A 12,983-nucleotide genomic window follows, 5' to 3' on the forward strand; every position below is an offset into this window, starting at 1 on the left:
TCTCCTGACCTCGTGATCCGCCCGTCTCGGCCTCCCAAAGTGCTGGGATTACAGGCTTGAGCCACCGCGCCCAGCCGCAAGGAGATTTATTTTAAGGAATTAGCTCACACACAGTGGAAGCGGACAAATATGGAATCAGCAGGGTGTTGGCTGCAGACCCATGAAAGACTTGATGTTGCAGTCTTGAGTCCTAAGGCAGTTTGGAAATAGAATCCTCTCTTTCGCTGGGGACCCCTGTCTTTTTCTTATAAGGCCTTCAACTGTTTGTATGGGGCCTACGCCCATCATGAAGAGTAATGTGCTTTATTCAAAGGCTACTGCTTTAAATGTTAGTGACATGTGAAAAGTACCTTCGCAGCAACATCTAGGCTAGGGTTTGACCAAACAACTGAGTACAATGGCCTATACAAGCTGACATATAAAATTAACTCTCACAGCATATGACAAAGAAGTTGAAGAAGTTTCCAGTCCTATAATACAGAGTCAAAGGGTAGTCACTGTAAATATCTTTATGTGTTTTTCTTTGCAGCATAACCAGTGTGCAGCGTTCAGACAATGGGTCGTATATCTGTAAGATGAGAATAAACAACGAAGAGATTGTGTCTGATCCCATCTACATCGAAGTGCAAGGTAAATCCACAGACCAGAGTCGCATTGCCAGAGAGCTGTTTGTTTTAGGGCCTGCGTTAAATGTTTTGTGTATAATACTCTAGAGTTTTGCCTGCCCATTTATAACTCTGTACGCAAACCTTGCAAATCTATCAGCACTGAAATTGTACAAGGTACTCCTCTTTGTAGTCTATAAGTAATAATGAAATGAATTCAGTTCCTGAAGTTTGAGCTCTATTCTAGGCATTAAAGATGAGATAAAAAGAGATTTCAGACTTCCTTGTCCACAGATTATTTACAATAAAAATAAACTGACGACTTCTTTCTTTCTTTTTTTTTTTTTTTTTTTTTTTTGAGACGGAGTCTGGCTCTGTCTCCCAGGCTGGAGTGCAGTGGCCGGATCTCAGCTCACTGCAAGCTCCGCCTCCCGGGTTTACGCCATTCTCCTGCCTCAGCCTCCTGAGTAGCTGGGACTACAGGCGCCTGCCACCTCGCCCGGCTAGTTTTTTGTATTTTTTAGTAGAGACGGGGTTTCACCGGGTTAGCCAGCATGGTCTCGATCTCCTGACCTCATGATCCTCCCGTCTCGGCCTCCCAAAGTGCTGGGATTACAAGCTTGAGCCACCGCGCCCGGCTGATGACTTCTTTCTAAGAAGCAAAATGCATTCTACTGTCCAGTTTCCAGTGCTGGTACCAGATACTACTCACCTACCTGGTCAAGTGGCTATTGGCTTATTATTCAGCATCTTTTCCTGTCTTGCCTATGCAGACAGTGAAACGCTGGGGAGTGAGTGATTTTCCTGGACTGGCTCAACAGCTCAGCCTGAGACTTCTTTTGGGCACTGGTATCCGTCAGGTGCATGGTTCAGAGAAATTCCATGACATCATATGAAGGTCCGTGGGGGTGAGGAATGAGACATCAGGTTAGGAAAACGCAGTCTCTGCCCTCAAGGAACTTGAACTCTAATGGGCAATGTGAGCTGATGCACAGGTGAGCCCAGGTCCTAGGTTTGGTGCCCTGAGTTGGGGGTTTGCATGCCTGGTTCTGCAATGGCAGAGTTGCAAGGAGGAAGCATCTTTATTATCACCCCCAGTACCACTCCTCACTACCCCCGGGGACTTCCCTCTGGGGCCCTTGTGCCCCTGCTCTCTGAGGTGCCCCTCTTAGCAGAGCCATTAGGTCACCTCCCTTTTCTGCTTTATCCTGACCTTCCTCATCACAGGCTTTAGAGCAGGTGATTAGCTTTTTAATCAGAAACATCTCCCACTGAAAAGTTGCTGTGCTACCCTTTCTTTTGTGAACCTGAAATTGATGCCCACCAATGTGGAGAGAAGCCTCCTCTCTGTGGAAGACAGAAGAGACTCCCTCAGAGGAGTCTTGGGCTCCTTGTCTAGCTTCTTCTTTTTTTTTTTTTCCTTTTTTTCGAGACGGAGTCTCGCTCTGTCACCCAGGCTGGAGTGCAATGGCGCGATCTGGGATCACTGCAAGCTCCGCCTCCTGGGTTCACACCATTCTCCTGCCTTAGCCTCCTGAGTAGCTGGGACTACAGGTCCCAGCTACTTTTAAATGTTTTAGACTCCCTCAGAGGAGTCTCTTCATCTCTTCATGACCTTTGCTTTGGGCCTATCCCAGGCTGAACAGCTCTTTCTCAGGGTTATGTCACCATCAGCCAAAGAGGGGGTTTCCTACATTTGCAGCTAATTTGGGAAAAAAATATTTAGAGGAGATTTTATTTGTCAGAATCCCAGAAAAATGCCCAGAGCAGGAACATATTAAATCCAAAGAGAGTTTCAAAACACCTTGAAACAGGACAAAAGAATTCCATTACACATAACTGCCACATCATTCTTGCTGGAACTAGATCTGTGAGTTCCCAATCCCCAAAAGAACACTTTTTGGACTTGTTATATTTTTGAACACCTGCCCCAAATAAGTACTGACTGGCTTTCTCTGAGCTTCCTTGGGGCCTTGATTTTGGAAATGAGAGTAGATCTAAGGATTGTAATTGCAACTATGTTTATACTGTTTTTTCATGAGAATTTGCTTTGAAAAGCACTCAGCCTTATACAAGGCTGTGGATTTTAAAATTCATTATGACCCATCTGAAAGTCACACACATAATAGAATGTCTTCATACCATGGACAGATCTATTACATAGCCATGTTTTACTCTGTGTTTATTTTGGTAAGAAATACTGAAAACCTGCCAACTGGTCAGTCCCAGGAGTTTGAGCAACACCTGATGTAAGAACTGCCTGTGGCCTGCCTTCTGGTAAAACCAGTTCTGAATCACTATTTATAGCCCCTTTGGCAAAGCGTCCTAGAAAGCTGGCTTAAGGTAGACTGGCAGGAATTAGCCTCTGTGCTCCTTCTTATCCAACTTAAGGAGGTGAAAACTGATGAATACAGACCTGACTGACGCAGTAGATAAAGAAATCTGTTGCTAAGCTGGGCGCGGTGGTGACGCAGTATATAAAGAAATCTGTTGCCAAGGCTGGGTGTGGTGTCTCATGTCTGTAATCCCAGCACTTTGGGAGGCCAAGGGGGATGGATCACTTGAGGTTGAGAGTTCGAGGCCAGCGTGGCCAACATGGTGAAACCCCATCTCTACTAAAAATACAAAAATTAGCCAGACGTGGTGGTGTGCGCCTATAATCCCAGCTACTCAGGAGGCTGAGGCAGGAGAATCACTTGAACCAAGGAGACAGAGGTTGCAGTGAGCCAACGTCAAGCCACTGCACTCCAGCCTGGGCAACAGAGTGAGACTCCATCCCCCCCACAAAAAAGAGAAATCTATTGCCAAGTTCTAGCCCAGTTTCCATTCCCCTTTGGGCTCTGTCTCTGCTTTCAGATCTGAAACATTCTTTCATGTAATGTTTTCTCTGCAGGACTTCCTCACTTTACTAAGCAGCCTGAGAGCATGAATGTCACCAGAAACACAGCCTTCAACCTCACCTGTCAGGCTGTGGGCCCACCTGAGCCTGTCAACATTTTCTGGGTTCAAAACAGTAGCCGTGTTAACGAACAGCCTGAAAAATCCCCCTCCGTGCTAACTGTTCCAGGTGAGTCTGAGCCGTGGGTTTATTTATTGATTTATTCTCTAATAGTGGAAGGGATCAAAAGTTTGGTGACCCTTGCTGTGCACCACTAGCAGGCAGTGGAGACAGATGACTATGCAGGTGTGGCAGCAAGGTTATAGGACCAGGTAGATGGTAAGGTAGGTGGGAATCACAGGTGTGAGAATTCACAGGCCGAGGTGGGGAAATAGGTGAGGGCCTCTGAGGATACATAGGGTTAAGTTGTTGAAGTGGCCAGAATCCCCGAGCCCAGGCAGCAGGAGCCCTGCTCACATCTCCCGTTGCAGCTGTGGCCTTGCTGGCCTGTCAGGTCTTGCGTTTATGGAACCACTGATGTGAAGACCTCAGTGGGCTTGACACCGAGAGCGTGGATTGGTCATCGGGAGCTATTGCAGAAAGTGTGAGCCCTTGTGGGATTGCGGCTGAAAGGACATTCCACGGTCATCGTGATTTCCATCCAAATGAAAGTGGCCCGGTTTTAGTCCCGCACATCACTGATGATGCTCGTTAGTACCACTGACGTTTCCCATGCACTCAAGTCGGTGGGCTCTTCCGTGGCTCCTCTCATTGCGCAATATCTTTCAGCAGCATCAGGCAAAGTTACCAGACTCCCTCCCTCCTTCCTTTCTCCAGGGACTGCTGTATGCCTGAGGCTGTTCTAGGCCTTCAGGACACAGGATGGACTTTTGGAAACACTGTCCTGGCTTCTATTTCTTTGAATGACACCAATTCATTGCTCCTCCTTTGTCATCCACTGGAGTTTTAAATGGCAGGGCTCAATCCTGGGCCCCCTTCTTTTACTCTGAGATGCTCCCTCTTGGGAGAGTTTCTCTGGGCCCCTGACTTTAACACCATCTATAAGAAATGACCTTGAACTTTACCTCTCCAGCCCAGACCCCTCTCCTGAGTTGCAGGCTCATGTATCCAACCGCCTCCTTGGCATTGCCACTTGCTGGGTACATACACATCTCAGAATGAAACTCTTAACTCTAGACTTGTTCCACTCCAGAATTCCCCATCTTAGTGAATGATATCACCATTTTCCCACCCTTCCTTTTTCTCATTTTTCATGTTGGCATCAGCAGTTCTGTCAGTTCTGTTCCTACAATACTTCTGAAGTCTGTCTTTTCTCCATTCTGCTGCCAGCACCCTGGTCCATGTCACTGCCAGCTCTTGCCATCGCCTCTGCAGTGGCTTCCTAACTGGGCCTTTTTGCTCCCAGCCTTGTCCCTACTCCCATCTACCCTCCTCAGTGGCAGAGGACATCACCTGCCTGCTGAAAACCCTGCAGTAGCTCCCCACTGTCTTAGACTGTCACCCAGTCCTTCCTGCCCTTTCCCTTGGGGCTGCGTGTCCCAGCTCCTTCCTATCCATCCAACCCAGCCCCATCCCATGCTTTCCACCCTGCTTATTAGATACGAGTCACATTGATTGTCTTTCACTTCTCTAGGCACATCCTGTTCCTTCCTGCCTCAGGACCTGTCTCTTCTATCTGCTTGCGGTGTTCTTCCATCTGCCCTTTGTCCCATGACCCAACTCAAACATCACTTCCTCAGAGAGGCCATCCCTGATCACTCCTAACTATTTTAGGTCCCCTCAATCCCACATTGCTGTGTACTCCTCTGTTGCACTTGTCACCGTCTATAATTATCCAGTTTTTTCGTTGGGCTCCTTGTCTAGCTTCTTCTTTTTTTTTTTTTTCTTTTTTTCGAGACGGAGTCTCGCTCTGTCACCCAGGCTGGAGTGCAGTGGCGCGATCTGGGATCACTGCAAGCTCCGCCTCCTGGGTTCACACCATTCTCCTGCCTTAGCCTCCTGAGTAGCTGGGACTACAGGTGCACAGCACCACGCCTGGCTAATTTTTTTTGTTTTTTTAGTACAGACTGGGTTTCACCGTGGTCTTGATCTCCTGACCTCGTGATCCGCCCACCTTGGCCTCCCAAAGTGCTGGGATTACAGGCATGAGCCACTGCGCCTGGCCATCTAGCTTCTTAGAGAACATATGCTCAGTAAGGATGAGGGCTTTCTCTCTCCCATTCACCTCTGCACTGCCAGTGGCTGAAGTGGTGCCTGCCTCCTAGTAGTAACTCAGTAAATATTTATGGCTAGAATGGATCAGTAAGTGAATGCCAGCTCCTAGCTATATTAACTCTGAATCACTTTTCTAACCTGTGACTTCAGGAGGAATGTTATGGTTTTCTCCCCTTCATCTGAGTTTTCTTTGAGTTTTTCTAGGGAATTAGTTAAGTAACTTTTTGTTCAAAATCAATTTTAAAAAATAGACTCGCCAGGCGCGGTGGCTCAAGCCTGTAATCCCAGCACTTTGGGAGGCCGAGACGGGAGGATCACAAGGTCAGGAGATCGAGACCATCCTGGCTAACACGGTGAAACCCCGTCTCTACTAAAATACAAAAAACTAGCCGGGCGAGGTGGCAGGCGCCTGTAGTCCCAGCTACTCGCGAGGCTGAGACGGGAGAATGGCGTGAACCCGGCAGGCGGAGCTTGCAGTGAGCTGAGATCCGGCCACTGCACTCCAGCCTCGGCCACAGAGCGAGACTCCGTCTCGAAAAAAAAAAAAAAAAAAAAAATAGACTGTACCCTCTATAGGATGATCACTCTGAAATCCCGTAACAAAAGACTTATTTTCATTGAGGTAAAATTGACATACGATTAAATGCATAGAATTTAGTTGTACAACCCAATGAGTTTTCCTAAGTGTAGACCCCCATGTAGCTACCTCCTCAATCGAGATATAGAATATTGCCATCACTTTGGAAAGTCCTTCATGGTCCCTTCCAGTGGGTCACCATCTCCCATAGGCAATTCTGTTCTATGTCTGTCATCATAGATTAATTTTGCCTGTTCTGGAACTTCAAAAAATGGAATATAAAGTATGTACTTTTTTGTGTCATATGTACTTTCCCTGGCTTCTTCTACTCAACATGATATCTTTGGTGATTCATCCACGATGTTGTATTTATCAGTAGTAACATCATTTTTATTTATTTTTAAAATTTTTTTTCAGAAGGGGTCTTGCTCTGCTGCCCAGGCTGGAGTGCAGTGGCATGATCTTGGCTCACTGCAACCTCCGTCAGAGGTTGTCAGAGTAGTGACAAATGTGTCTGTAAATGAAGAACTCTTACTTAAACTGCCGAGTTGAAATTCTGGTTTCTTTTTTTTTTTTTTTTTTTTTTTTTTTTGAGACGGAGTCTCGCTCTGTCGGCCGGGCTGGAGTGAGTGGTGCAATCTCAGCTCACTGCAAGCTCCGCCTCCCGGGTTCACGCCATTCTCCTGCCTCAGCCTCCCGAGTAGCTGGGACTACAGGCGCCGCCAGCTCGCCCGGCTAGTTTTTTGTATTTTTTTAGTAGGGACGGGGTTTCACCGTGTTAGCCAGGATGGTCTCGATCTCCTGACCTCGTGATCCGCCCGTCTCGGCCTCCCAAAGTGCTGGGATTACAGGCTTGAGCCACCGCGCCCGGCCGAAATTCTGGTTTCTAAATGAATATGCAGTATACTGTACTGCTCAGGCAGTTTTCCTATGTGTGAAGGGTTTGGAAAGTGGGGCTGCTGACTTTATTTTTCTTAGTGACATATTTATTAAATGCCTGTTTGATAGTGAAGATGGTCTAGCTGGTGCTATACAGTGAAGTGAAGGTCTGGAGGAGTAATCATATATTCAAGCCAGAAACCTGAAACTTCCCCAGATTCTTCTCTTGCCCATCCAACAATCATCACCAAGAGTTGTACATTGTTATCTCTCTTTTTTTTTTTGAAATGGAGTTTTGCTCTGTCACCCAGGCTGCAGTGCAATGGTGTGATCTGTGCTCACTGCAACCTCCGCCTCCCAGGTTCAAGTGATTCTCCTGCCTCAGCCTCTCAAGCAGCTGGGATTATAGGCATCCACCATCATGCCTGGCTCATTTTTGTATTTTTGTAGAGATGGGGTTTCACCATGTTGGCCAGGCTAGTCTTTAACTCGTGAACTCAGGTGATCTACCCACCTTGGCCTCCCAAAGTGCTAGGACTACAGGTGTGAACCACTGTGCCCGGCCCTGTACATTGTTCTCAAATGTCAGTTGTGCTGCACTTCCACCACCATGGCCTTAATTCAGGCTTTCCTGGTTCATTGCCAGGACTGTTGCTGTCACCTCTTGACTATGGTCCCAGCTTTCTTGTTCTCATCCCCCTACCCCACCACCATAGTGAGTGATGCTCCACCTTGTGATTAAAGAGGTTCTCCTAAAGTACAGAGTTTCTCGTTCCTGGCATGACTCCCCACTACATGCAGGTTAAAATCTACCATTTTACCCTGAAGTCTGAGACCCACTGGGGCTTCAGCCTAACTTTCCCAGGGTCTCTGCCTGCCTCACCTGCAAAGGCACCTGCTTGTGAGGCCTGATGAGCTTTTTGCAGGCCTATGAGTGCACTGTTGCCTTCTTGCCAAGCTGCCTTCTCATTGTCTGACAAGCCCCCGTTCACCTGACACAGAGATCGTGGTTCTCCTCTGAAAACCTTCCTGGTCACCTCCTTGTCTGTGTATTCACAAGGCCTCTTCCCCATTGCATTGAAGCACAAACCCTCTATCTATTTGTCAGGCCTTCAAGAAGACTTACTAATCAGGTGATTATTATGTATGATTAGCCCCATCACCCAGCACAGCACCTGGCATGTAAGAACTATGTGAATGAATGAATGAACTAATGAACAAACAAATTAATTACAGATAGTCCCTGAGTTTTAGGTCCTATCACTGGGACAAAGGGATATCATGATAATGAAGTAACTTGTATTTATCAAATTATTTTTACATTTAAATTCTTATCTCTTTTCTCATTTATATCTCCAGCCGGTCCTGCGAAATTAATAGAACAGGATCTTTAATGTCCATTCTGTAGACCCAAAGGGCTAAAATAAGTCCGGGGAGGAAGGGCGTGGAGCCCAGGCTGCTGAATGTGGGAATTGTGCGGGCTCACAGGAGTTACTCTCAAGTCAGCTAGTTGCTGACTGTTCCCTTGTGTCTGCATTTTGTAACGTTACAAAAGAACTGTGTAAAAACTTACTTTTAATTAAATATATTTTTAATTTTGAGGAAGCTTTAGTTTGATACCTGAGTCCCTCCCAATAATTCATGTGTGAGGAGGTGGGTGCTGAGGTCGGCTTTTGGGGGCTTTGTGCTGGGCAGCCGCCCCTGACATGCTGATGTAAATAAAGCAGTGAGTGTTGGCAGGGAGACTCCATCCTATCTGCAATTGACCCCTAAGTAAACTTTGCTGGCCCCTTCTACTGAGGGAATGCTAATTGGTTTAAATAGCCAATTGTTTGGACTGCTTTGAGCAAGCATTTTTTATGAATGGGAAGGTCATATGCCTTTTCCCTCTCGATACAAGTTTTTATTTTTCCTCTGTGTTGTATGAGCTTTCTTTAAGGAACATGAGCAAAGAAGTAATTTGTCTAAAGGACATTATTCTGAGTCAACAAAGCCAATCTCAAAGGTTGTGTGCTGTATGATTCCATTTAGATAACATTCTCAAAAGGACAAAATTTTGGTAATGGAGAACATATCAACAATTTCAGGGGTTAGGTTTGGGGATAGGATGTTCCTTTAAGGGGTAGAATGAGGGAGCTTCTTTTTGGTGATGGAACAGTTGTGTAGCCACAAATCTGTACCTGTCATAAAATTTCATAAACCTATACACTCATTCTTCCCCCCCAAATAAAACAAAGCAGAAACTGGTAAAATCTTAGTAAGGCCTGCATTTTAGTTAATACTGTTGTACCGAAGTCACTTTCCTGTTTTGATCATTGTACCATGGTTATGTAAGATCTTACCATTGGGTAAAGCTGGGTGAAGGGTGCACAGTAACTCTGCTATTTTTGCAACTTCTTGTAAGTCTAAAGTTATTTCAAAATAAAAAGTTTCTTTTTTAAAGAATTTTTATCATGGGCAAAACCAAATCCCAAAATAAAGAGCAGAACTGCAAAGAGTTTTAGCTTCATGGTGTTCAATGATGGAGTGCTTTATAAGTTAGCAGGTAAGAGCTCCAGCTCTGGCATATATTTTAAATTTTTTATATTTTGTTTTATTTTATATGCAATAAGTTACTAACTCATTGCCAATTTTGACCTGCCTTTCTGTTAACAGTGGTGGGCTTGCGTTGATCTTTCAGGCTTTTCTTTTTTTAAAAAATGCTCATTTTATATTTAAATCCACATCTAGGAAACAGCTAAGCAAGCTTTTGTTTTAGTTAGTTGGATATAATTGTTACTATCCTTGTAATAACAGAAAGAGTAATAATAACTAGAATTTATACAAATTAGTTCATAATGCCCACAGTACTTTCTGTAAAGAATTACTTTGAATCACATAGCAAGCTGTGATAATTAGGCAGTTTTGTTATTGTCTTGCTTTGTCACCCAGGCTGATATGCAGTGGCGCCATCTCTACTCATTGTAACCTCAAAACTCCTGCACTCAAGCAAATCCTCCCACCTCAGCATCCCAAGTAGCTAGGACTACAGGGATAAGCAGCTCTTTTCAAATTTTTTGTAGAGACAGGATCTCACTGTGTTGCTCAGGCTAGTTAGGCGTTTTCTCATACCCATCTTATGTATTAGAAAAACATTTGGAACTATTAAGAGACCAGTCTTCTTAAGGTCTATTCTCCATATGACAGCTGGAGCAATCCTGATACAAGTCAGATCATATCAGCCGTCTGCTCAGAGCTCTGGGTTTGCCACCCAACAAGAGAAACAGGCAAAGGCCTCTCCCACATGTTCCCTCTGCCTAGAACCTCCCCAGGCCCCCAAGTATCAACTTGGCCCCTTTCCTCACCCCAACTGTTTCCTCAGAGGTCATTTCTCAAGGAACCACCTCTGATGCCCCCCACCCATCATTTAAAATTATAGCTTGCTTCCCCACCCATCCTGACCCTCTGATGGTCTTCTATTTTTCCATAGTAGTTATCACCTTCTAATATATCATATATCTTACTTTTTTATCAAGGTTATTATATATCGCCCATTTCCCTCTCTGAAAATGTGAGCTCTGTAAGGGAGGGGATCTTTGTTTTATTCGTGGATATATCCAAAGTTTCTGGAAAAAATGTCTGGCTTGTAGTAAATACTCAGTCAATATTTTTCAAGTGGATGAATGCAGAGCAGATAGAGAGGTCCAAGTTAAGAAGTTACGTCACTTACGCAGCATAATCTTCCATTTGTTGCTTCTTTTGGTAGAAAGATGGACACAAGGGGAAGAAAAAAAGCAGGGACAGAATTGTTTGTCTAGTTAATTTGCAGGATTGCTTAATTGAGAACTCAAAGAACTGGCTCAACTGTGCTCTTAAGAGTTGCTCCCTCAGCAATCCGATTGTCCTTCCCTCAAGGGAACATTCTGTTACTGAATGTTCCTTAAAAATATGTTTCAGAGCTGTGTCATAAATATCTTTTCTCAAACCAGCAGACGACCAAGCAAGAGAGGCATGAACCATCATAATGGAGTTGGGTGAAAAGGAGAAATTACTATAAGGGGGATGACCTAACACTAGAAGAGGAGCTGGCTCAGGAGATTGTGGGGGTTCCAGTGCCCGGGACCATTCAGGATAGAGTGGGTGGTGGGGTGGAGACTTAAGGAGGTGGATGCTTTTTCTCCCTGGAAAGTCACAAGGGTTTGGGGCTATAAAATGTCAAGGTCTATTCCAGTCTGGTAGTTATTGTTTATCCACAGGGAGAGAACTGGCGAGTGAGAGGGAGCTGTCTTCTCCTAGTGTACACTCATTGCTATGGTCAATCAAGGCTTATAAACGAGTGTCTAGCTGGGAAGCCAGTGCCGTTAAGCCATGAAAGTTTAGCAGAAAAAATTAAGCAAAGAAGACTATATTTGGCCTAAGTGCCGTCTAGTTTTGGAGAAAGTTACCTTTGGTTTGAACCAGTTTCCTCTTCTCTCTGCCAGCATATGGGCGCTAACCACCTGACCTTGTAAACTGTTTTAATACATTGTGTGGTTACTGCCAGGCAATTCAGACTTGGTGTAGGTGTCTTGTGCTAGGACATTTGCTATAGATTGTTTTTTTGACCTTGTGTGCACTATGAAAAGAAGCACACAGGAGAAACGACTGTCCATTTGTCCTGAAGTCATGTTCTGTGATAATGTTTCCCTTTCAGTGTTGATAAGCCTGATAGGAATGAAGACCACTGGGCCTGAATTCTGCTACTACAGGATCCTATTATAGGATCTATAACTGGATAATGGATCTCAGTGAAATAAACCTCCTGTTTTACCATAGGGCTGGCTCTTCCCCTTATGACAAGTTTGCAATGTGATTTTGTAGTTTGTATTCAAGGGTTTCCTAAGAGTTTTGATAAGAATAATTGAAGTCAGATGACTAATTTTAACCTGCAGATGTCTCCTCCAATATATAAAAAGGATAAGTTAGTAACTTCCTGTATCTTCTGATTGAGCCAAAGCCAGTTTTTCTAAATATAAGCCAGGTTTTGCAAGTTCATGCAGCCTTGTGGATGAAATGGGCATCTCACTTGGGAGCTTAGGATCTGGAAGGTTAAAAGTGATGCCAAGGCTTGAAAATCAAAGTGTCAGAGGCCTCACCATGAAACAGTGATCAGCAGAGCACAGACAGCTTAGAGGGATCAGTGTCTCTTCATCTTCATCCTGTATTTATCTTCTTTCTTAAAATCAATGCTTGACAAAGTGCCCAAAGTCCAGATACCTCGCCAGTTCTCCTTTCCACCTCCTGTTTTCCTTTCATCTCTTCCTTGCATTACAAAAGAAAAAAGACCTCTCTCACCTGTCTGGAATCACCACTATGAGGCATCAGTTCTCAATGCTTTGGTGTCAAGATCCTTGTGTGTGTGTGTGTGTGTGTGTGTGACAGGGCCTCACTCTGTCACCCAGGCTGGAGTGCTCACTGCAGTCTCAACCTCCTAGGCTCAGGTGATTCAGCCATCTCAACCTCCCAAGTAGCTGGGACTACAGGCGCATGTCACAACGCTCAGCTAGTTTCTGTATTTTTTGTAGAGATGGGATTTCTCCATGTTGCCCCAGACTGGGGCAACTTCTGGACTGTAACTCTCGAACTTCTGGACTCAAGTGATCCTCCTGCCTCAGCCTCCTAAAGTGCTGGGATTACAGGAGTGAGCCACTGTGCTTAGCCTCAAGATCCTTTTACAGTCATAAATTATCAAGAACCAGAGTTCTTGTTGATGTGGGTCATATCTATCTGTATTTACTGAATTAGAAATTAAAACTGAAAACTTTTTTTTTTTTTTTTTTTTTTTTTTTTT

At 44.8% G+C, this 12,983-nt stretch overlaps 1 protein-coding gene across 1 annotated transcript in view; it reads left to right on the forward strand.

Annotated features, from left to right (window-relative positions):
* Nucleotides 1-12,983, forward strand: part of MERTK (MER proto-oncogene, tyrosine kinase) — a 142,004-nt gene that overhangs the window by 58,186 nt on the left and 70,835 nt on the right. The window contains exons 3-4 of the mRNA XM_017856217.1: nt 530-630; nt 3,499-3,672. Coding sequence (XP_017711706.1) covers nt 530-630; nt 3,499-3,672 — 275 coding nt within the window. The remainder of the gene's footprint in view (nt 1-529; nt 631-3,498; nt 3,673-12,983) is intronic.

This window comes from Rhinopithecus bieti, unplaced genomic scaffold, assembly GCF_001698545.2.
Source record: "Rhinopithecus bieti isolate Rb0 unplaced genomic scaffold, ASM169854v2 scaffold_42219, whole genome shotgun sequence".
Lineage (NCBI taxonomy): Eukaryota > Metazoa > Chordata > Mammalia > Primates > Cercopithecidae > Rhinopithecus > Rhinopithecus bieti.